Source organism: Larimichthys crocea, chromosome VII (assembly GCF_000972845.2).
Source record: "Larimichthys crocea isolate SSNF chromosome VII, L_crocea_2.0, whole genome shotgun sequence".
Lineage (NCBI taxonomy): Eukaryota > Metazoa > Chordata > Actinopteri > Sciaenidae > Larimichthys > Larimichthys crocea.
This window is the reverse complement of record NC_040017.1, coordinates 11358102-11382914: the sequence shown is the minus strand read 5'-3', so window position 1 is coordinate 11382914 and position 24813 is coordinate 11358102. Positions and strand designations below refer to the sequence as shown.

General features: G+C 41.9%; 1 protein-coding gene across 5 annotated transcripts; it reads left to right on the top strand.

Annotated features, from left to right (window-relative positions):
• The first annotated feature begins 49 nt into the window (after positions 1-49).
• Positions 50-24787, top strand: LOC104921126 (clathrin heavy chain 1). 5 transcript variants are annotated; one of them, XM_019270695.2, is made up of 35 exons: positions 50-442; positions 2171-2378; positions 2826-2828; positions 6884-7152; positions 7399-7560; positions 7724-7837; positions 8032-8205; positions 10392-10589; positions 10959-11159; positions 11397-11549; positions 11679-11801; positions 12104-12241; positions 12423-12587; positions 12721-12901; positions 13022-13185; positions 13338-13463; positions 13670-13812; positions 13937-14171; positions 14311-14433; positions 14631-14776; positions 14886-15069; positions 15172-15364; positions 15525-15682; positions 15826-15990; positions 16109-16216; positions 16562-16729; positions 16912-17061; positions 17185-17316; positions 17535-17645; positions 17807-17977; positions 18181-18402; positions 19314-19334; positions 22774-22811; positions 22903-22978; positions 23096-23237. In XM_019270695.2, the coding sequence occupies exons 1-34, from the start codon at positions 401-403 to the stop codon at positions 22931-22933; spliced, it is 4920 nt and encodes a 1639-aa protein (XP_019126240.1). In that variant the 5' UTR covers positions 50-400; the 3' UTR covers positions 22934-22978; positions 23096-23237. The 5 variants fall into 5 exon arrangements, with proteins under 5 accessions (XP_019126240.1, XP_019126237.1, XP_010731878.2 ...); XM_019270692.2 differs by lacking the exon at positions 22774-22811 and having other exon boundaries at positions 51-442; positions 23096-24787; XM_010733576.3 differs by lacking the exons at positions 2826-2828; positions 22774-22811 and having other exon boundaries at positions 51-442; positions 23096-24787.
• Positions 24788-24813: the final 26 nt, after the last annotated feature.

The window sequence follows — 24813 nt, the reverse complement described above, 5'->3', positions numbered from 1 at the left end:
TTATTAAATTAAAATTTTGAAAAATAAAAAAAGCCATCCTAAACACGGGGCCGGAGCCAGTGTCCTTCCAGAGCTCCCTAGATGCTTCCGGATTGGGAAGCCTCTGAGCCGTTTCCGCCGCCATTGCGGATTTTGGACAGAAGATCAGCCACTGCTATCCATCGATGCAGTGCAGAAAGCACGTACAAAAGGGGGATCAATTCAACACATTTACTGACGCCAGCTTTCGGAAACACGATTAACAGCGCCGCATCTTTTGCCCTTTTTCATCGTGTTTTTTTTCCACTGACTGGCTCCGACCTACACGCACAGTGAGGAGGTCGTAGCTAGCTACAGCTAGCTGCACGGCTAGAATTTCAGGACTCCGGAGAAGCTCAAGGAAAAAACAAAAAACTAAACCATGGCTCAAATCCTACCTATCCGCTTCCAGGAGCACCTGCAGGTATGTGGACACACACACACCTGCTGCCTCTGAGAAAACGCTAACATTCGTGTTATGTGTTGATTTCATCACACAGCCATCGTTTGACAGCTCGCTAGCTGAGCTAACGTCAGTACCCGCAGCAAATGAATGACCTCCCCTCCCCCGTTTAGCCTGTAGCTAACGACTAGCTCCTCAGGTTAGCAGCACTCATTCATTGCACTGATGCTGTCGCCTTGGCTGTCAATGACGACCACGGGGATAAACTGGTTAAACATTTGGCTGCATATATTCAAACATAATGCGGGGTTACGTTCATGTTAGCCGTTAACGTTAGCCAACTAACGGTTGACGTTACAGCGTGTGTCGTGAGGGATGCTGGACTCACGTCATGTCACGATAATCGTAGAAATGAATTCATCAAGCGCGCCGACATTAAACTTTATCGCCAGTTTGCTGAACTGCTAATGTTCTTATTGTTATCACATGGACCCTCTGGTGACAGTGAATTAAAGCCAGCTGGTGAAACTGGTCTGCCTGTGCCAATTAGCGTCATACAATAAGGTTATGTCACGACAGGGCTTTTTTTTTAAAGATATATATATATTATAATATCGATATATATATATATATATATAAGATCTCTAATATAATATATATATATAACTAAAGGCAGGCTGTGAGGATAATCTGTAAGGGTTTCTATTTAGCAAGTGTCACCTCTTCATCCAGCTGCTCGATGTCAACCAGGTGGACCACCCATTTCCTCAGAAATGACATCATATTTCTCCCTCTCATACATATACATCATCATTTTTAGATTAGAGTCAGTTCAGTCAGATTCAAGCTCCGCGTGGGGTTATTAGATGCGCTTGGTGTTCACACCAACACCTTCATTTCAAGACTGAACCCTACTAGAGGCAGGTTTCATAATAAGACCATGCACCTTGGATGACCTTTTGCCAGGGGACAGTATACACTCAGTTGCCAGTTTATTACATACAACTAGCTAAAGCTATCCACCCATCCATCTTTTTTTCTGCAGCCGCTTAATCCCCATCGGGGTCGAGGGGGGCTGGAGAGGCGGGGTACACCCCAGTTCATCACAGGGCACATTCACACCTACAGCAATTTAGAGTCGGCAAGCTAAAACTAATGCAGCCTAATTCTCAATAAATCCTACCTTCATGAAGATTATTATATTACGTTTTTGGAACTGTTGACCTGTAGAGACATAATTATTAGTTTTAGCTAGGTGTACCTCAATAAATGGCATCTGATTCTGTGTTTAATTACTTCATCATTTGGATGTTTATCCTTCAGTCGTGGTGTTGCACAGGTACAACTTGGTGCAATACGTGATAATGATATAACAGAACCTGTATGTATCTCAAAGACCAATATTGTAGTGCTGAACCCGTAATAAATTAGATTTTAAGTGCTTTACATACAGAAAACAAGACTGGAATACCAAGACCAATACAAACAAGGACTTTAAAGTTTTCTTTGCTCATTTCAAACCCAAAAAATCTTTAAAAGAAGGTAAAATCACAGTTTGAGTTGATGTGTAAGATTATCCTCTATAGTTGTTTTGTTGGTAATATGATGTCCCCTGGCTGATCACTTGGACTCTTGCATAACTGCTATCTTTACATAAAGTCTTGTACTTTACTGTATCATCTTTGACATTTTGTTGTAGTAAACGGTGTATGGCATGGGCTGCTACTAAAACATGCATTCATATCTCAGCTCCAGAACCTGGGAATCAACCCAGCCAACATTGGATTCAGCACTCTAACCATGGAGTCCGACAAGTTCATCTGCATAAGGGAGAAAGTGGGTGAGCAGGCCCAGGTTGTCATCATTGATATGGCCGACCCCAACAATCCCATCCGCAGGCCCATCTCTGCAGACAGCGCCATCATGAACCCTGCCAGCAAAGTTATCGCCCTTAAAGGTAAGCTCTAGTTCAAATTTATATCTAGTCTTGTTAGCACATAGCTTTGTGTGCCACCTAGAGAGGAGTGTGCTATGTTTCTGGAAACACATACACTGAAAAGTTAACAACAATTAATTAACAATTAAGTTTTGGCCGGTCACACACCATGCTGTGGTGCTTTTCTAATACACTGGGTCATTTGTGTAAATTTCGTTTGTGTTGTCAGTCAGTTATGTAGCTGTCACAGTCTGCTTTTCATTTTGATGTTCATATGTAGACCACCCCATTTCTGTTTGTCAAAAAAAGGTTAAATTACTATAGTGTAACACATTTAAATGTACAAGACATTGATATTTTAGGAAAAATAGCCAGTGGTAGTAAAAATGTCATGCTGTCATGAATGCTTTGTCTATTTTGCTTGTTTTTGCTCTTTTTTCATTTCCTACTGCTTTCTTATGTTTGCAGACGGTGAGTTGAATTTTACATATCATGAGTTGTCAAGTGTATGCACTGTCTTGAAATGTATGCACAATACTGATAGTAATTATAATGAATGCTTGAACTTATAACAACACAAGCAGGGCGGAGCAAAATTAAGAGGGCAGCTTAAACGACTGTATTGTTTTTTCTCTTTGTTTTTGTGTGTGTGTGTGTTTGTCCCATTTGCTACACTGTACATATATTTTATATTACAGCTGACCATTTTCTGAAACATACTGTACTTCAGATTTTGAAATGCTTCTATTAACCTCAGTACAGTATGAAAATAAGCACATAAAGGCTTAAAGTTAGCTTCAGAAAGGTCTTTTATATTTAATTATAGTCAACACCCCACCCACACATGTTTCTGCGGTGGGAAAATATTTCAGTGAAGACATTGTCTTGGTTGTGCATATCTCCCAAAGTTGACTTTTATGGAAACATAGGTGTGAAAAGGATGTTAATATCTTTAGTTTCATTACAGTTCCTGTGTCAGTTTTAAAGCAACATTGCATTTAGCCCCCTCTATTTCAGAGTGCATTGCCACTGTTGGCAAATGTTATAATTTCATACTTGCAAGCAAAAACTAGCAAGTCAACATCTTTGCTAAACATCAAGCAGAAGCAACAACACAAGACATACCAGCCAGCTCAGTGTCTGTCTTTCAACCTTTTATTTCACAAAGATCTTGCCAATGACTAAAAGTCAGTTCCAGATTTACTCTTGTCCAGTGACTTCTTGCTCGGACACCCTTTCTTTTTCTCTTCTTAGTTTCCTCCGTCATTATTCTCTTCCGCCTCTTCTCCTCTGCCATAATGTCTATAGTGGCTGCTGAGCCTGGTTACATTGTCCGCTTGCCCAGCTCCGGTTCTGGCATGACACTCGCGCCCGTCTCCGTTCCACTGCATCCCAGGCCTAAAAATCTCCACTTCATAGTGGTTTAAAATGCCTGTGGTACAAACACTGACACTCAATCTGATGCTCTCAGCTCAAAGTCCGGGTAGCCTGGCTAACAAACTCAGAAAACATTAGCTACAGTTTTATGGTTAAAAAAAAAAAAAAAAAAAATTGCACAGTGTTGCTTTAAGCTGCAGATCACAACCTGAATTTAATCGATTAAGGCAAATCATCTGAATATCCTGAAATGTTACAAATGAATGTTTGCCTTGGAAAATGGTTGGTAGTAATGTATAGTATATATGTTGTAAAAGGGCTAAAACATGCAGAGAAATGATGGTCATTAAATACGCAAGCAGTGACATTTAGGCTAGTCTTGAACAAATAGTAGGCCATTATACAGTGACTGTCTTTTGGACATGTTCCTATGAAGGAGGTCTTATAAGAACTGCGTGCCCCTGGTCTGTAAAGTTATAATCAAACATAACTTTAATATAAATAGCCAGCAATGGCCAGTACATTAATAGCGATTTGTAGATGATACACGTTTCTCCTTAATTATAGTGCTAATCTAACCCAGGGCTGGCAGGTAACAGAAATGGCAGAGCTGTGATATAATAATCCTAAATGTGCCAAACTTTCCATTAAGTTACAATATGTAGTATAAGAAGATTTCACATTTGCCCCCGGTGGCACTATCAAAGACACCGTGGCATGTAGTGCAGAATAATAACACAGGGAGATGCACACATAATTTGTCAATGAAAGAGAATGCTGAAAAGTACATCTTAATAGTTAGACTATCCTGGGTCTATTCTCGCTCCAGAGAGCAAGCAAACTGCGAGTGGGTGAGCAAGAGAGGGAAACTGAGCTGAAACTTTATTTGGTTTTTAGTCTATGCAACATAACTCTGTAGTTTATTACGATCATGTGTACAACTCGAGTTGATGATAATTATCGTGAATTAACCTGTGTGATCAAATATATGTGTTGCTGAAGGCACAGGGTCCGATTTGACCAGCTGTCCCCAGGACACTGTAGAGATCGAAGCCAAATGTGGTGCATTGTTTTGATTTTCTCTTTTTGGCCTGTGTTTGAACTAAACTGCCAGCTTAAATCTCATCTAGAAAATATACATTGCTTACACGTTTTCAATAATTATGTATAAATTGTCACAGCTTTGACCGTGACTAGGCCTACTGACCCTTGACTTTATGTCAGATAATTAGTCTTCAGTAGCTTATAAAACTTCAGTCTGTTTTAAGTGCAGCAACATTATGTAAGGTTTTATATTCCTTGTGATTTAGCACCCCTGGCGTGCAGTATCACTTTTGGAAATCTGGACTGCTGTAGGCGTGCATTTTTTTTATGATCACATTATTTGTGTCAAAAGCAAGTCGACAGCTTCGCTAACACAGACAAACACCAAGCAAGAGACATAGCTAGTCCAACAACAAGAAGCCCAGCTCGGCGTCTGTTTTTTTTTAGCCTACCCGCAGCTAAAAATTACATGGTCCAAGGAAGGTGTATGGGGCGGAGAGTGGGAATGATATAGGGACCATTCACCCAATTACAAGTCAATCTAACATCGACATTTTTAGGGTAGAAAAGTTACATAATGTTGCTTTAAACAGAGATGCTGATTAAAGGGTGAAACGTGTGTTATTGCACTTATTGTACTTTTTCATACCGATTTCCTGTATATGTGCTCGACTATTTAACATTTTCACTTGACTACTTCTCACCCTAGGCAGTGTATTTTTCAATCTACTATACACACAGAATTACATTTGTTCAGAAATTAAACTATACAGCTTTGTCAACCGTAAGCTGTATTTACAGTTAATTATAGGGTTTAGTTTGGTTGAGGCTTGCTTGGATCTGATTGAATCCAAAATAAATTACTTGGGCCCAAAAGATTGCATTGTCTTTCCTCCTAATGAGACTGAATTAGAGTAAAAAAACAAAACAACAAAAAAACCAAAATGGGTGTGAGTGCATCCGTCCAGCATCTATTCCATCATCACATCTGTTTGTGTGCTTTGTGGTCTTATTTTGCTAATCTGCATTCAGACCCAACCCAAATTCCCACGTCTCTCATTTTAGGATTAAATTTCGATGCAAATCCATTAAGAGCTATAGCGACATGCCCGGGTTTTTTTATTTCTCTAGTAGGTGGTGGGGGGGTGGAGTGATGGACACAGGCCATAAAGCCTCATTGTGACCGCACTGGGCAGCGTGTTTTCGTGCTGACATTGTTTCTAATTGATCTGGTTTTTATTGAATAGATCAGTAGTGAATTGAACTATTGTACCAAAACAACGTGGAAAGTCATTGTTGATCCATTTTAGAACAGCACAGAAGGCCTAGGAGTGATATCTGTAAATGTGTCCAGACCTAAAATAGCACTGTTAAAAAAAAACGCAAAGGGCTTCATTGATGTGGGTGTAAAGTTTAGACAATTAAACTGGATCCAGGAAGTCCAGTTTAAGTAATTAATACATTTTAAATGAGTCAGACACCAAAATATTACACAGCAATTTCCAATGAGACAAATTTCTAACTTATTTCCAATCATTTTAATGACAGCAGCAACACCCGACATCGCATTGCGTGGTGGAAAAAGTTGAGCCACGTTCAACTTTTTTGTCCCTCGCTGTGTCAACACAGCGGCCTCATTGAAGTGAATGAGGGGGCTGCTCTTTTTGATGCAGTGCTAATGTCAGTCTGAACACAGTCTAGTCTGTTTTTAGGTTTCTCAGTTTAAAAAATCTGTTTCATAAATTTATAAATTTTCACATCATCACGAGAGGTTTGCATATTAATGGTTTTCTCATTACTACCTTATTGCATCAGATCTAACTGAATGCAGATCCACCACCTGAGTGGTTGCCCTTTTGTTGGTCTTGCCTCTTGTTTTGACACTGGTACTGGCTTTTTGTATGGTCCTTTGGTGTTACTCAAACCAAACCCTAACTTGCAATATTTCTCCAGCTATTGGAGTGTGGTATGCCCAAATGGTATGTTTACTCCCAAAGTCTGCCGTGGGTTGTGTGTGTTAGCTTTAGTCACTATACTGATATTAATATTAGGTTGTAAATTCATCTGTGTCGCGGTATATTGACCTCAGCTCTTCATGTTTTCAGCGGCAAAGACCCTGCAGATTTTCAACATTGAGATGAAGAGCAAGATGAAGGCTCACACGATGACAGACGACGTGACCTTCTGGAAGTGGATCTCCCTCAACACCGTCGCCCTGGTCACAGACAACGCAGTCTACCATTGGAGCATGGAGGGTGACTCTCAGCCAATCAAAGTCTTCGACCGTCACTCCAGCCTGGCAGGCTGTCAGATCATCAACTACCGCACTGACGCTAAACAGAAATGGTTGCTGCTCATTGGCATTTCAGCACAGGTAAATCAGCTGTGTGCTGTGAGCTGTTTCAACCTGTTTCTGGAACGTTATGTCACAGGAGAATAGCAGTTTAATACACAAATACTACAGCGTAAATGCATATTTGTACTAGATATGAGAGGTTATGTAATGACACCGCTTTCATTGCTCTCAGTAATGCTGGAAGCAGAGGTGTTAGAGAAACAATGCGACTATAATTTAAATGACTCTAGGCTTTGGCTAACTCTCCTTTTGTCTCCTCTTCAGCAAAACCGTGTTGTCGGAGCCATGCAGCTGTACTCGGTGGACAGGAAGGTGTCTCAGCCCATCGAGGGGCACGCTGCTGGCTTTGCACAGTTCAAGATGGAGGGCAATACCGAAGAGTCGACTCTGTTCTGCTTTGCCGTGCGAGGACAGGCAGGAGGAAAAGTAAGATTTGCTGACAGCTGCAAAAAAAAAAGAGAGCCCGATTGACTTGGGTCGGTGGGAATCAATAACTCATAAACAAGCGTTTGGGAGCAGGCAGAAACCAAATCAAATTTACTACATTTTTTAAAAAATCCCCAAATGATTTTTGTCTTTTTGCGTCTAGCTGCACATCATTGAAGTGGGGACTCCACCAACTGGGAACCAGCCATTTCCAAAGAAAGCCGTGGATGTTTTCTTTCCTCCAGAAGCCCAGAATGACTTCCCTGTGGCCATGCAGGTACAGAAACTACTTATGAGGATGCATGTATAGCCTCTATTTGTCGCACACCAAAATGTGTGTGAGACACACTGGAGTTGCAGTACTTAACTGGTTAAGTTCAGTGTCTTGTTGAGGTAATCTGGAAAATTGGTAATCCTTTTACACTTTTCAAACACATTTGTCATGTCTTTGTTTTTTTTCTGTACGTCTAGATCAGTTCCAAGCAAGATGTTGTCTTTCTCATCACTAAATATGGCTACATCCACCTGTATGACCTGGAGACTGGAACTTGTATCTACATGAACAGGATCAGCGGAGAGACCATTTTTGTCACCGCACCCCATGAGCCTACTGCTGGTATCATTGGTGTCAACAGGAAAGGACAGGTAAGCCTGTAATAGCTAATATGGCCCCTCATCTATCTACTCCTAACTTTACTATTTTTAATGACATGACGATGCATACAGTGCAAAGGCACATTCTTAAGTAGGGATGGGAATTGATAAGATTTTTACGATTCCATTATCGATTCTGCTTAACGATTCGATTCTTTATCGATACTCTTATTAATTCTCATTTGGGGAAAAAAGGAGAACAAACAGTTTGATCAGCATCATCTAGAGTAGGTAGTGAACTGGAGCAAGTACTAGTACAGCTGCCAGCCTCTGAGCCAGCCAGACTCTCTCTCTCATAGTCGTCTTCTAAATGTAATGCAGAAGGCATTCGTTTAATGTTAACTGTTATAGCATGTTTTACAAAGAAGCACATCGCGCTAACATGGTAGGCAGTGTGTTTTTTACTTTCTGCAGTAACCGCAGAGGTGGTCATAGCCTGGCTGCTGCGAGGTTGAGATTCATCTCCAGTCCGAAGCGTGTCAAAAACACGGCATTTATTTAAAAATATTGCATCTTGTGTGCGCAAATGTTTCTGCATGTTCGTCGTGTTCCCTCCCGACGCTGTTATCTCCACTTTGCAATGATTGCAAGTCGAGCTGTTGCCATCTGTTTTGGTAAAATGCAGCCAAACTTTGGAGCGTTTGAACCGAGTGGGTGCCATTGTTTACTACCGATTGCACTGCACGTGCAAAACTTGCGTAAGTTACGTGCGTAATTTGTCGTGCTTGCTGGAATCGAGCGTCCATAACTTCTTGCGGAAGTTACACAACGTAATTTATGCTTTCTGGAATCGATAAGAGAATCATTAGATAAACTGCCAAACGATTCCATGGACTTGAAACACAAGAACCGGTCCTCGATTCCCATCCCTATTCTTAAGGTCACAGCAACAGCATACATAACATGGATGCATGTTCATGTTAAGCTTGTGCATTGTCATACTCCACCTTTGCCTGCATGTTAGTTGGCATAAGCATTGAATAAATTGGCTGTAATGATTTGCAAGTTTGCAGGGATCTCAGATTAAACAGAAATATGAGTTATTAAATCTTTGACAGGCGTCAGGAAATGAAGCGCTTCCAGATCTGACAACGAGAAGACTCCCTGCAGGTCGCTTCTTATTTAAATCGGCTGATGAAATGTCATCAGGTGTCTGCGGCTGACAGATGACTGGTACATATTGGGACACTGAGTCAGCTGCTTAATAATTGTTCATTGAGTCGCCAGGCTCATGATCCGTTTTTTACTCTTGGGTTTTGTGCAAATTGCAAGACAACTAGGATTTGGGATTTTGGTATTGCCAAGGTTTTTACTAAAGGATAGAAATGGGGAACAAATGCTGATTCAAATGAACGTCTTACAACACAAATTTCGACATAGATTTGCAGACAGCAAATTGTTTTAAAAAAGTATATAAATCAAAATTGAACATAGATACATAGGACATTTATTTCTAAACCCGCACCAGTTTAAAATTTGGTATGAGCGTGTCTGCATACTAAACTGTTAATGGTGACATGTGTTGGTGATTCACTTTCCCTGTGCCATGTCAGCCCTTTTGTATGTCAGCGTGGGTTCTTGGGTGTTGTCGTGTGACCTTGACTGAGGGAATCTCCGAAAATAACAGGCTGTAGCAGCATCTTCGGTGTCAGGCAGCATGTGACAGTCACAGCAGGAGGGCTAATCTTGGCCGCGCAGACTACACAATCTAATCCTGTTATTGCTGTTGGCTCTGACCTGCAGGCCTACTGTATACAGCTCAGCGTGTTGCACACACAGGCGCGCACTCAAATGTAACACTACACAGGACAATGGACTAATCCCTTTGTTTAATTTAAGGATGTGACATGCAGACAAAAAACGTACCATTTCATTATTAATTAAAAGTGCACTGTTCATAGAGAAAGGTGTCAGATTGCAGATAATTATGAGTATTTGCATTCATTACAATAAGTAGCCTGTGTGATGCCCAAGATGAATTATTGTAGATGTTTTGGGTAAATAATCATTGTCTGTTGTAGTGGCAATTGTTTTTTTTTGTTTTTTTTTTAATATGGTGAGGAATAAATACATAAAAATGTAACATGAATGCTGCATTGTTTTACCCTCGTCCCTTAGGTACACGTTCTGTTCTGTACAGATAATAAAGGATGCAAATGTATTTGTTTTTTTTTCAGGTGTTGTCAGTGTGCGTGGAAGAGGAAAACATCATTCCCTACATCACTAATGTGCTCCAGAATCCAGACCTTGCTCTCCGCATGGCTGTCCGCAACAACCTAGCAGGTGCTGAGGAGCTGTTTGCCCGCAAGTTCAACACCCTCTTTGCAGCAGGGAATTACTCAGAAGCTGCCAAGGTGGCAGCGAACGCTCCCAAGGTATTGCCAGTGTGCTCACTCAGAGGGGTCAAACAATGTGATATCACTTGCAGTTCAACTAATATAAGCTCAGCGTGACTGTTAAGACTGAGCAGATTTCTGTAGCTTAGCATGACAGTAAACACCACAGAGGTACTTTGTATGTTAAACCTGTTTTGATTTACAGACCAAACAGTTTAAAAGCTGTAAAAGCATATTGACTTTTTTTGTATCTGTGACGGTCTGAGGAGTTTCTACAAGGAAGACATTATAAATTCATTCTCAAGTCATTAATGTTCACCTAATGTAATTGTGCATCGCCGTTCTTCTATCTGAATCTTCCCGCTGACACTTAATTACTTTGTCTATCCATCCGTCTTTCTTCTCCAGGGTATTCTGCGGACCCCAGACACCATCCGTCGGTTCCAGAGTGTTCCAGCCCAACCAGGCCAGACATCTCCCTTGCTCCAATACTTTGGCATCTTGCTGGACCAAGGCCAACTCAATAAGTTCGAGTCTCTGGAGCTTTGCAGGCCTGTGCTCCAGCAGGGCCGCAAGCAGCTGCTAGAAAAATGGTTGAAAGAGGACAAGGTACGTGTCCAGCAATAGCGTTTATAGTGTGAAGTCTTTATCTTACCTTTAGAGGAATTATGTGACTAATTCCAGACTCAGTTCCTCTTCTTTCAAACACATCAGTGCTGAGGCTTGAACGATGTTTAAGTCTACCTGTGTCATTTCTCTGATTTACTTTTTCTGAATTGCTTTGCCCTCCCCTCGTATCTTTTCTAAACCTGAGATCAACGTCCGTCTGTGTCTGTCTGTTTACAGCTGGAGTGCTCTGAGGAGCTTGGAGACTTGGTGAAGTCTGTAGATCCTACTCTTGCTCTCAGTGTCTACCTCAGAGCCAACGTCCCCAATAAGGTCATTCAGTGCTTTGCAGAGACAGGACAGTTCCAGAAGATTGTCCTCTATGCCAAGAAGGTTTGTAACAAATGCCTGAATGTATTTATCTTTTAAGTGATTCTCCAAAAGACTAAGTGCATGGTTTGCAGTGTGGTAATCTGTGTAACCAGAAGTAGTCCTATGCTTAAATGAATGATCACCCTGCAGGTGGGCTACACTCCAGACTGGATCTTCTTGCTAAGGAATGTAATGCGGATCAGTCCAGAGCAGGGCCTTCAGTTCTCCCAGATGCTGGTTCAGGATGAAGAGCCACTTGCTGACATTACACAGGTAAAAAAACAAACAAACAAAAAACACAATTTACCATGTATTCATACCACAAGCAACTTGCATGTCAGATTAGAAGAAATTCAAAGTGGGTTTTAATGCATGTGTTAGTTTTCATTAAGAGGTTTGCACTGTAGCTTTTAGCAGGTACTTTTGGTACACTTGTACTACTTGGGGCGTAGATGGATTAGAAGAGTGACCTCGGCAGACGTTGACAACTTCCTTATACCCAATAATCAAACAACAAATTGAATGTAATTTATGTGTATGACATTTATGATAATTTCTTTCCTTTGTGTCTCCAGATTGTTGATGTGTTCATGGAGTACAACCTGATCCAGCAGTGCACGTCCTTCCTACTAGATGCCCTGAAGAACAACAGACCCATGGAAGGACCATTGCAGACACGCCTGCTGGAAATGAATTTGGTCCATGCACCACAGGTACATGGATGACCTACAAATGTAACACCACCAAGTTTGACTGACAGAAGTCTTTAAAAATTCATAGCTTTAATAATCTATGTTTCCTTTTACCAAAAATGTTATTTATGGTTTATAGTTTCCTGTTAACGAAGCTTCAGACAATGTTGAAATGTCTTTGTCCCTGTGTCATGTCTTGCAGGTTGCAGATGCCATCCTGGGCAACCAGATGTTCACCCACTATGACCGCGCTCATGTGGCGCAGCTGTGTGAGAAGGCTGGTCTCCTGCAGAGGGCGCTGGAGCATTATACTGACCTGTATGACATAAAGCGCGCTGTGGTTCACACACACCTTCTCAACCCAGAGGTACAGCACAAAAATACAACAAAACTTTGACTAGTTGTACCAGTTTACCACTAAACCACACTAAAAAATTTATTAATACATCACGATTTATTGGTTTGTAATTATTACATTGTTTTCTGTTTTGTCTCTGCAGTGGTTGGTGAATTTCTTTGGCTCCTTGTCAGTAGAGGACTCTCTGGAGTGTCTGAGGGCCATGCTGTCTGCAAACATCCGCCAGAACCTGCAGATCTGCGTCCAGGTCGCTTCCAAGTACCACGAGCAGCTCAGCACTCAGTCTCTCACTGAGCTTTTTGAGTCATTCAAGAGCTTCGAGGGTAAGCTAGGAGCATACTGAGCAGCAAGCAATCTTGCCTGCCCTGTTCATTTTGAGAAAACAAGTTTTAAGATAGTTGCAGTTAGTCCTCCTGTTGATTTTGACTTTTATTTTCTTTCAGGTTTGTTCTACTTCTTGGGTTCTATTGTGAACTTCAGCCAGGATCCAGAGGTCCACTTCAAATATATCCAGGCCGCCTGCAAGACAGGCCAGATCAAAGAGGTGGAGAGAATCTGCCGGGAGAGTAACTGCTATGACCCTGAACGTGTGAAGAACTTCCTGAAGGTCAGAAATGGACCACTGCAGAATAAATGCTTCACTAAGAAAATAATCTATCCTATCTGCTGTTAATTTATCCAGATTATTGTTCAACAAATCAGGCATTTATTAGCCAATACAAATGTTAATATACAAATGTTTTATATTTGTTTCTACAGGAGGCCAAGCTGACTGACCAGCTGCCTTTGATTATTGTGTGTGACCGCTTTGATTTTGTCCACGACTTGGTCCTGTACCTGTACCGCAACAGCCTGCAGAAATACATTGAGATCTATGTACAGAAGGTACAGTACTACCTCCAAGCCTGATGAAAGCTATTTTTTGATATCCTAAGCAGTAAATTAAGTAACAATTAACTCTATATGTATACATTAAAAAGGTTTTGCTTGCTCCTCCATGTTTGATACAACTTTTAACACCTGCCTTAAAATAAGCTATTGTTGCACATTTGTCTTTGACTATTTAGTAACTTCATCGTCATTTTTTCCAGGTGAACCCCAGCCGTCTGCCGGTAGTCATTGGAGGGTTACTGGATGTGGATTGTGCGGAGGATGTGATTAAGAACCTGATCATGGTGGTGAGGGGGCAGTTCTCCACAGATGAACTGGTGGCTGAGGTGGAGAAAAGAAATCGGTAAGAAGAAGGAATAGCTGAGTCAACTATTCACAACCTAGTCTTATCAAGTCACAAGTCAGCAGGTTTTCTCTCCAAACCTTGCATCGGTGCTGTGAAATCCTTACCGTGTGTCTTTCTCCAGATTGAAGCTGCTGCTGCCCTGGTTGGAGGCTCGTATTCATGAAGGTTGCGAGGAGCCTGCTACCCACAACGCCCTGGCCAAGATCTACATCGACAGCAACAACAACCCAGAGCGCTTCCTTAGGGAGAACCCCTACTACGACAGCCGCGTGGTGGGCAAGTATTGTGAGAAAAGAGACCCCCACTTGGCCTGCGTCGCCTATGAAAGAGGACAGTGTGACCAGGAGCTGATTCATGTGAGTTTAAACTGAAATCATATTTTCAGTGAAGGCTCTTTGCTCATTAATGTTTCCTGTTGTAGTCTGATGTGCAGACATGACCTTTATGACATTTCTGAACTGTCCATCTTAACTGTTTTTGTATATTATGCTTTAGGTGTGCAACGAGAATTCACTGTTCAAGAGTCTGTCTCGCTACCTTGTACGTCGCAAGAACCCTGAGCTGTGGGCGAGCGTGCTGCTGGAGACCAACAATTACAGAAGACCACTCATCGACCAGGTCCGGCCTCTTTGCATCTCTGACACTGAATTATGCCACATGAATTTATTTATTTCAAGTGTTAATGAAAAAAACGTATTACAGACTTATGTCAGTTTTGTAACACAGAAGGCTGACAAGTGTGTTATGAATGCTAACGCAAAGGTAGCGTTCATATTTGGTATATTTAACTCGTCTGTTGTCCCTCTTTGCTGCAGGTTGTCCAGACAGCCTTGTCTGAGACTCAGGATCCAGAGGAGGTGTCTGTTACAGTCAAGGCCTTCATGACTGCAGACCTCCCCAATGAGCTCATCGAACTTCTGGAGAAAATTGTCCTGGATAACTCTGTCTTTAGCGAACACAGGTGACCGAGGCTTGATGTTACCTGTATATATATCAGATGTTTCAGGCTGTGATTCCCGAATAAGACCCTCACTGAGATCATCTTTTTGTTGGTGTTTTTTTTTTTTCAGAAACCTCCAGAATCTGCTCATCCTGACAGCCATTAAAGCTGATCGGACACGTGTTATGGAGTACATCAACCGTCTGGACAATTACGATGCCCCAGACATTGCCAACATCGCTATCAGCAATGAGTTGTTTGAGGAAGCCTTTGCTATTTTTAGAAAATTTGATGTCAACACCTCTGCTGTGCAGGTCAGTGGATGACTACTCAACTTTAAAAAACCCTAAATATAATGGCTACCAGAATGAATGAGCGTGATGTGACCTGATGTGAATGTTGCTCTTTTTGTCCAGGTGCTGATTGAGCACATTGGTAACCTGGACAGAGCTTATGAGTTTGCTGAACGCTGCAATGAGCCACCAGTGTGGAGCCAGCTGGCCAAGGCCCAGCTCCAGAAGGGCCTGGTCAAAGAAGCCATTGACTCTTACATCAAGGCTGATGACCCCTCTGCTTACATGGAGGTGGGACAGGCTGCAGCCCAGAGTGGTAAGATGAACTTCATTAGTTCTTTTGGTGCTAAATGCTGAATGCATTGTGTTGTCATTTGTTGATTTATTTAAGGAAGACACTTTTTAAATGTGTTTTGCAAGCTATACAGTAGATCAAGCTGCTTATGAAACTAATGGGAGTTGATTGTTGTGTGCAGGAAACTGGGAGGACCTGGTGAAGTTTCTGCAGATGGCCCGTAAGAAGGCCCGGGAGTCGTACGTTGAAACAGAGTTGATCTTTGCTCTGGCCAAGACCAACCGCCTGGCTGAGCTGGAAGAGTTCATTAACGGACCCAATAATGCTCACATTCAGCAAGTAGGTCCTGGGAAGCATACAGACACACACACACACACACACACACACACACACACACACACAGCAGTTGTTACTACTCAATTCTGTTTCCAGTTGCTGTTTTACTGATCTCGCTTTCCTTTTTCTGTCTTATGTCCTTTCAGGTGGGTGACCGTTGCTATGACGACAAGATGTACGAGGCAGCCAAGCTGCTTTACAACAACGTGTCCAATTTCGGCCGCCTGGCCTCCACTCTCGTGCACCTGGGAGAGTATCAGGCTGCTGTGGATGGAGCTCGCAAGGCCAACAGCACCCGCACCTGGAAGGAGGTGAGGGATGATGATACTGTTTTATTTATAACTCTGTGCTGAGAAAAAAATCCCACGGTGACTGTAAAGGCACAAAAACTTTTAAGCACCTGTGTTATACACATTGTTTCTCCTCCAGGTGTGTTTTGCGTGCGTAGATGGGAAAGAGTTCCGCCTTGCCCAAATGTGTGGCCTGCATATTGTTGTCCATGCCGACGAACTGGAGGAACTCATCAACTACTACCAGGTAATTGGGACTAGTGTAAATCTCACCTGTTACACTTGCTATGAATGCCGAGCACATATACTATCTAGAATCAGATGTGTTGCACTTAAATACTGTTTAATAATGTCAAAGCTTATCGGCGACATTTTATTATATTGCACCTTATGGCAATAAATCTGAAGTGTCTGTAAACATGAGTTTTGTTGACGCTTGTCCAACATTTCTTGCCTCATGTATGATACTCAAGTCTCCAATGTAATCTCTTCCCCTTTTAAATTAACTGATGAAAAATAGGAATTTCAGGTTTTCTAGTGTGTCTTTTGTTTGTATTACTGTTTTCAATGGTGTGGTCTCTGTACTCTCCAGGATCGTGGTTACTTTGAGGAGCTGATCACCATGTTGGAGGCCGCCTTGGGATTGGAGCGTGCCCACATGGGTATGTTCACCGAGCTGGCCATCCTCTACTCCAAATTCAAACCCCAGAAGATGAGGGAGCACCTGGAGCTCTTCTGGTCCCGTGTCAACATTCCTAAGGTAGGCGAGGAGGGAAAAACAGCAAAGCATGAGTTATTATCAGTTATGTGCAACATGCACATGTGACTTCCCTAATAAAGAAAGCGGTTTTCTAGAAGCATGGCTTGATTAAGAGTGGTCATTCTTTATGATAACTTTTTACCAATTTAAATATGAATTCAACTTAAGTGTGTGTGTATCAGGTTCTCAGGGCAGCAGAACAGGCTCACCTCTGGGCAGAGCTGGTGTTCCTCTACGACAAGTACGAGGAGTATGACAACGCCATCATCACTATGATGAACCACCCATCTGATGCCTGGAAGGAAGGCCAGTTCAAAGACATCGTAACCAAGGTAAAAAAAATAAACAAAACACTTGTATTCGTATACTATACTATCATATACTATTAAAAGTTCACTGACATATTATTATGTTAGAAATTTGATATGTTCAATTGAATGTGTTTTTCATTGAAGGTGGCGAATGTGGAGCTGTACTACAAGGCCGTCCACTTTTATCTGGAGTTCAAACCGTTATTACTGAACGACCTGCTCATTGTCCTGTCTCCAAGACTGGACCACACACGCGCTGTCAACTTCTTCAGCAAGGTCCCACACCCTTCATTACTTTCTGTAAACAAGTGTTGGTTGTATTAAATTACAAACTATCTTCTGAAAAATGAAATGATTAAATGATAATGCCACCGTGGAACACTAAAGTTTTGAGCGAGTGTTCCCCCGCGTGTGACGTGCAAAACAAAATGCAGTCAAATAAGAGGTGACATGAAAATCGACATTAATATTTTTTTTCCGTATCCTTCGTTTAGGTGAAACAGCTTCCTCTGGTTAAGCCTTACCTAAGGTCTGTCCAGAATCACAACAACAAGTCAGTAAACGAGGCACTCAACAACCTCTTCATCATTGAGGAGGACTATGCGGTATGATATATTAGTATTGTTCATTGTGTATTATAAAATACTTTTTAGATCTTTTCATGTTGGTTGAAGGAGGAAACATTTTGGATTTGTTTCTTTCTTCTTGCAGGTTAATTGTTTCCTGAGTTGCTTCTTATAATGCCTCCTCTCTCTCTCTTATCTAGGCGCTGCGCACTTCCATCGACGCCTATGACAACTTTGACAACATCTCACTGGCCCAAGGCCTGGAAAAGCACGAGTTGATTGAGTTCAGGAGGATTGCAGCCTACCTTTTCAAGGGCAACAACCGCTGGAAACAGAGTGTCGAGCTCTGCAAGAAGGACAAGCTCTACAAGGTGCGTGGACACTAAAACACTTTCAGTACATACTCAATATCTTTCGAATAATCTAAATCACAGCCCCTGAAACCCGTGTAAAAACGCCAACATGGTCACTCACAAGACCTTGCAAACCATCCTTGAAGCTTTGGTGACACCTAGTGGGAGAACCAGTGCCTTATTTAATATATTGAACTGTAAGCGTGCTTCCATCTCTGCAGGATGCCATGCAGTACGCATCCGAGTCCAAAGACATCGAGCTGGCAGAGGAACTCCTGGCTTGGTTCCTGAACGAAGACAAGAAGGAGTGTTTTGCAGCTTGCCTATTCACCTGCTATGACCTGCTGCGGCCTGATGTGGTGCTGGAGACCGCCTGGCGACACAACATCATGGACTTCTCCATGCCGTACTTTATCCAAGTCATGAGGGAGTACCTCTCTAAGGTGGGTTTGCCAGAGGTAACCAGTGTGTACAAGGTTAGATGGCTTCATGAGGAGGTAGCATAACGGAGAAAAGGAAAATCGAAGCAAATCTAAGGTAGTATTTGTAAACCCTTCCCCATTTATATCTGCTAAAATGCTTTTGCAAATTCTATTCAGCTCTACAGACAGTATCACAAATAAAGCCCCTCAGTACTGCCTATTCTTTCCTCCATTCACGCTCATCTTCCTATGCTTGTGTCAGTCATGTGTCATCACCTGTGTTTTCCTTTTTCATTTGGGTTTCAATCCATTCGAGCTACTTTTCCATACAAATGTGTTCCAGAGGAGATTCATAACTGCTGTGTCGCTCGTCATGCCATTTATCTCTGTTACACGGCAAAGAAATACGACCCACCTGTTGCTTTCATAACAGACAGCAGACCTGAGTGAAGCATTTATTTGCCGAACTTGAATTGCCAAGTTGGTGGATTTTACGACATCAAAAGAAATTCAGTTTGTCATATAAGTTACACAATCGTCTTGCTTGTGGCTCTATACTTCTTAGCGCTTGTTGCAGTTTCCTACTAGAAAATGGCTAAATCAAGGGTCATTTGTAAATCTCTGCGTTATACATTAAACACTGAACATTTAGCAGATCTTGTTTGTGTTTGAACCTATTAGCCAACACCTATTTTTTTTGTTTTCACTCTGTTGTAAGCAACAAGAGGAAACTTCACAGTACCAGAGTCATCTCAAGTCTGCATTTGTATCAAAAGTGGCGTTATTACCCGCATCTCTCTCTCTCTCTCTCAGGATTTTTGTGTTTGTGACAAGTCGTCTGTTTGCTCTTTTCTCTCTGTCAATTTCTATTTTGGGAGACTTCCATTTGTTTTTTTTCCTCCTTAAGTTGCCTCTCTGAATTTCCTTTCCAGGTTGATGCGATAAAGGAAAAGGTGAAAGTCGAATCCATTTTCTAATCATTCTTTTTGACCCCTCTCCCCTCTCCTATAGCCTGTAGTTTGGAGGAGTAAAATTAGCAGAAACTGCATGACCCCCTACCTCCCCCCCATGTCACTCTGCTGCTTCTGATTGTAAACTCCACATCTCCACTAGACCACCTATCAACCCATGAGACTCCAGAGCGGGGCTCTTCACACCCATCCCTCAGGGCTCTGCTAGGTTTGCTGGTGTCAAGTGATAGCTCTGGATCAAAGAGAGAGACACTCAAAAAACTTGTTTCAAAAAATCTGTTTTTCCCAATGTGTTTAAGACTTTAGATCCTTCTCCTCCTTGGCATCACTCCTCTAATAGTTAACTTCTAACAGATGTTGGTAGGATCTCAGTAAACATTTTTTAAAGTCTGTGTAAAGACAATTCTGAGATTTCTTTCAAAATACTTTAAATATGTTGGAAAATAGGGTCTGAAAACATGAAAAGATGATATATAAAAACGATATATAACTGAAATGTAGAGTTAAAATAGTTTTTCAGGCCACCCTGAGCATACCCCTGCACCCCTAGCAGAGAGATAGAGATCGAATTATCTCGCTCAGATTGTTTCAAAGTTAGTAATGTCATTTTCTGAACTCATCTGACGCGTTTCAGTTGCTTCAGAATTGCTGCTTGGGTATAGGTTCAGTGCATCCAGCGGGCACGCCCCCATTTTTACCAGATTTAGACACCTAATTTCATAAACTTGTCTATTTTTTTTTGGTTAATAACACTTTCGTCTTTGGTCTGACAAACTCAGAAATCTTACTTTACACTGACTTTAAAAGGTTGTTGTCAGGCTCCTGTTACCTGTCAATACATTAGCTCTGACTAAAACTATCCAGAATTGGCTCAGGGTCTACATTCTTGTTTTTTGTGTGAATACTACTTTTAATTTGTAGGATTATAGTTCAAAATGTCACCTTAGAATTTGTTGTTGTATATTCTTGCACTTTTTTCAAACAGCAGTTTTGCTGATGAGGCTTGTTGCTTATTTTACTTGTTCCAAGCCTCACTTAAACCAACATGTCATCACTGAAAACAGCTGCTCACTGCAGCTGACGACAACACTGAGAGCAGTGAGAGTGACCCAAAGCACTCAGGTGAATGATGCTGAGAGGAGCTACAGAGCGTGGTGGTAAATCACCGTCAATACCGTCAAAAAGTCTTTCTTCTCAAACACACTGAGCCATCCACTTAAGCCAGCAATACCCATCAGCTCTCCTCAGGTTTGGGGTGAAGAGCGCCACTCTGGAGAACTACCTCACCCGCTGTGGTCAGATCCTTTTCTCACAGAACTGTAGATCATTTCTAATGTTAAACTGTCTCGTAACACCACTCAGCTGCAGTCTGCTGCTCGACATCATTTTGACCGAATATATTTATGTTGAGAGGGGCGAGGGTGCAGCAGCGCAGACTGCAGCTAAAGGGTAAGAGAGGTGAAGTAATAGAAGAGTCAGTGAGGCATTATTTTAGTGAAGTGACCATTCTTTCAGAGACCCTTTCTCCATGTCTGCTTATAATACTGAATCTATCTCAGTGCTTTTAAAGAACATTTTAAGAGGGGGGTATTTTTTTTGCAGTATATGTCTCTATTTCTGTTCTTTGAGTTGAGTTTACAAGAACAGATAATCTGTAGTTCAGCTGTACTCTCTGGGGAAAAACTACATGTAGAGCGACAAGCATGCATTTCCCCCTCCCTCTGTAGCATCAGCAGCACTCAGGCCAGGTTAGGAGACATCGTTGTTGGCTGTGCCTGCTTCTGGAAACATTGAACTGGCTGTACAAAACCATCCCCTCCCTCCACCACCCCTCTTTCACACTCCTTCCACTATGCTCTGTGCTTCTCTCTTTCTTTCTCGTGCACTCTTCAAGAAGAAAAATAACTAAAACTGCCGCTTCAGCATGTCTCTCAACCCTTTTTCCTCTGAATTGAAACAACAGCCTGTCTTTTCTTGAAACAGCCTGCTTTAACCAGATTGACTGACTGTAGTGGTAAACCAGACAGTATGTAGAGAACTGAACCCAAAACCACCTTAAGATCAATGAAATCTATAAAGTATTAAAGATGCGCACCATCACAGCTGAGGGCGATCTCTGAAGCTTGTTGCTGGCTGCTTAATTCCTTGTCTTTTGTCCTCTCTCCGTCATCGTCTGCCTCTGAGCTGCTTAGCGAACACTGAAGCGCCAAAGAAAAACCAGGCAGTCGATTCTCAAGGCTGCTACATGCTTCTCGTAGCTGTTCGCATGCAAGGCACTGACTTAATTGGGGCATGTGTGACAGCTGCGGGCATGTAGCTTCTCAAAATGTTCTTGCAACTTACGAACACACTGACACAACTCTACACATTGTTGAGTAAGAGTTGTTTATTAGAAATGATGGAATAAGCAAACAAAACAGCACCAAATCAATGTTTACTCTTACCTGCAAGTATTTTGTTACTACATGTAAAAATAAATCAATCATACACAACATATTTTGTTCATCAGTTAATTGAAAGCATAGTTGTTTGAACAGAAATCGTATGTGGTGGGTTTTTTTTTGTTCATCTCTGGCTGTATGGACTGTTTTCTAACACTCTAGAATCATACGATTAATTATTCAGTTAATCAGCAATGAAGATAATAATCAAATGCAGCCTTATTTTCAACATTAATTGTTTGTACTATGCTGTAAAAATATGTATAATTCAAAATGTCAAATAAAGGTATCATATGCTTATTCCTATAACCCCAACATAGACTACAAAAATCTATTAAAGGTCTCTATGAAGCATTTTTAGAGCCGTCCCATGCACATATAAGGAGTGAGTGAAATAAGTGTTTGTGGATGCTGCACACAACTTAGCAAATGTATTGTATTACTTTGTTGTGTCAGAACCTAAAGGCATCTTCAGGGCTCAGTCTTTCAGAATCACGTCTTCGTGGTTAGCTGAAAAACGTATTGACAGAAATGTAACCCAAGGCTAATTTGAGGCTAACTGGTGTGCATCTCTGTCCACCGACTTAAAAACACACAAACAAAACAAGTGAAACAATGGTTTTAGTAAGTCTGTTTACGCTGGTGAGGGGTTGGTTCTCTACATACTCCACATTTTCAACATGTTAGAGTAGATCATTTGGGTGGCTGGATGGTGGGACCATTATTGCGTAGTAGCTATTTGTCTTTGTCTCCCCTCCTAATCCCCTAATACTTTCCACAGAGAAGTGGATATCTATCTGATGTAGACGATCATAGCCAAGTTAGAGTAGCCACTAGCTCTCTAGGTGCAGTAACTCCTTTTACCTTCTAGAGGGCCTCCAAGACATTAGCAAGGCCTGCATACCGCAGCCTGTTTTTTGTTTTTTTGTTTTTTTATTATTATTATTTAAATCTGGACTGTATTCATCTTCGCCTGTCAGGAATGGTCCCATCCGTCAGCCAGTGAAATAACCCAGAGGTCAGTTTTCTGTACAAACCCGGCGTCTGAGCCCCATCGGCCGCAGTCTAACTGAAGCCTGACGCCGTCACTGTTGTTGTGTTTTCCACAGGTTGACAAACTCGAAGCCTCCGAGTCTCTGAGGAAACAGGAGGAGCAGGCTACTGAGTCCCAACCCATTGTTTACGGTAAAAAAAGACCACACACGCACGCAGATGATAGCTGATGTAATGCAGTATTTTTGGCACTATGACCACGACCACCCTCTCTCTTCTAACTACTCATTCTAAATGTTTGCGTTGCAGGCACACCACAGCTCATGCTCACAGCAGGGCCCAACGTGGCCGTGCCTCCTCAGCAGCCCTACGGCTACGGCTACACAGCAGCACCAGGCTACGGCCAGCCGCCACAGCCCAGCTTCGGTTATGGCATGTGAACACACAACCCCAATCCACTCCCCCCCTCGACCCCATCATGACTTGACCTGACACCTTCCTTCCGTCTGTCCTTCTCTCTTTGTGTTCCTCACCAGCTTCCCATGGTCTTCTACTCACAACAGGGGCCACAAGCAAGCAACAGCCCACTCTTGTTTTTCTTTTTTCTTTTTTTAAATTATTATGTGTCCTGTTACATGAGATACATTTAACTGCATTGAAGGACTTTTATTTGCATTGTTTGAAGAGAAATTGGACCACATGTTTGTTAGTTTGTTTTTCACATTCCATATTTATGACTACTTCTTTAGAGTTTTTCTTGTGTTTTATGTTCGTGTCATGTTTTTTTTGTTTTTTTTTAATTATTGGTTTATGGTTTGTGCAGAAGTGGACTTGCTAAAGCTCAGCAACGAACCTTTGAAGTAGGTGGAGGAGCATTGGATTTTGCACTCGTGAAGAAATTAATGTAGAGAAGCTCTTACTTTTGATGTACTGAACATGTGAACAGCTTACATTGTCTCGTTTGTCTGTATAATGCATTTCATCATTGTATATTCTGAGGAGAAAAAAAGGTTACATATAATATTTGAACATATATTGCCATTTCAATGGCTATAGCTAGCAACACTAAGTGATGATAGTATATTCTGCACAGGCGTGTAGCTTTATGGAGTTTTAAATGCATACAGACGTATGTCACTGTGTGAATGAGGGTGTTTGTGTGTGTATGTGTGTGTGCGAGAGTGTGACCGTAATGGTCTAAATAAGAATTTTAACCCTCTCTCAGCCTGTACTGGGCGATCCACTCCACCCTCCTAGATGTTAGCTCTCCTTCGTTGGCTCCATGTATTTAGGTGACCTCTTGTGCCGTGTACAGTGCTTGTGTGAGACTGTATCTGTGTATGTGCAAGGACGGGACCACGGCTACCAAACCCCAGGGCCCTTAACCCTTAACCGTACCGTGTGTGTGTATTTACTCTGAACCCTCCTCGTGCTGAGGTCCGTGTATGCCAGGTGTTGTGGTGTTTCCCTCGGTCACCGTTATTTTTTTTTTATTTTATTTTTTTTTTGCGTGTACAGATGTGTGAACATGACGAATTGAAAACTTTTAGATGGAGACCCCCCCGCACCATCTTGTCCTCCACCCACTTTCCTGTCCTGTTTCCTCCTTCGTTAACGCTTAGCAGCACGAACAAACAAGGAGGCAGAAGAAGACAGGCCGGTGGAACCTTTGGTGTCCTATTGACAGCTTGATTAGATCCATAAACACTCCTGTAGGTTGTGTGTTTAGATGGTTTCGATGAAGAAAATAGGTTTCAGTACATCCAGTTCTTTGTCAAGAATGGTCTGAAATAAGAGCCTGTATTTACCTTGATGTACTTAACTTCCTTACATGCTTTAGGCTGTGTGTGTAAAGTGTCATCCTAACCCTAACATAAGTTGAATTCCTTTCTGTTGTCATGCATATTAGTAATAAAGGGGATCTGTCATTGGTAAGTGGAAGAATATGACTCAACTGAAAGGGAAATACTAGCCTAAATAAAAACTAAAAATTGTACCCAGTCTCCTGTGGAGTCAGTGTGTGTGTG

What these genes read in the sequence shown, in the direction of transcription:
- LOC104921126 (XM_019270692.2), top strand. Translation starts at nt 401, where the DNA reads ATGGCTCAAATCCTACCTATCCGCTTCCAGGAGCACCTGCAG. An exon ending in ACAGGCTGCAGCCCAGAGTG is followed by an intron (nt 15,365 to 15,524) that starts GTAAGATGAACT and finishes TGTTGTGTGCAG; the next exon opens with GAAACTGGGAGGACCTGGTG. An exon ending in TTGATGCGATAAAGGAAAAG is followed by an intron (nt 19,335 to 22,902) that starts GTGAAAGTCGAA and finishes TGTTTTCCACAG; the next exon opens with GTTGACAAACTCGAAGCCTC.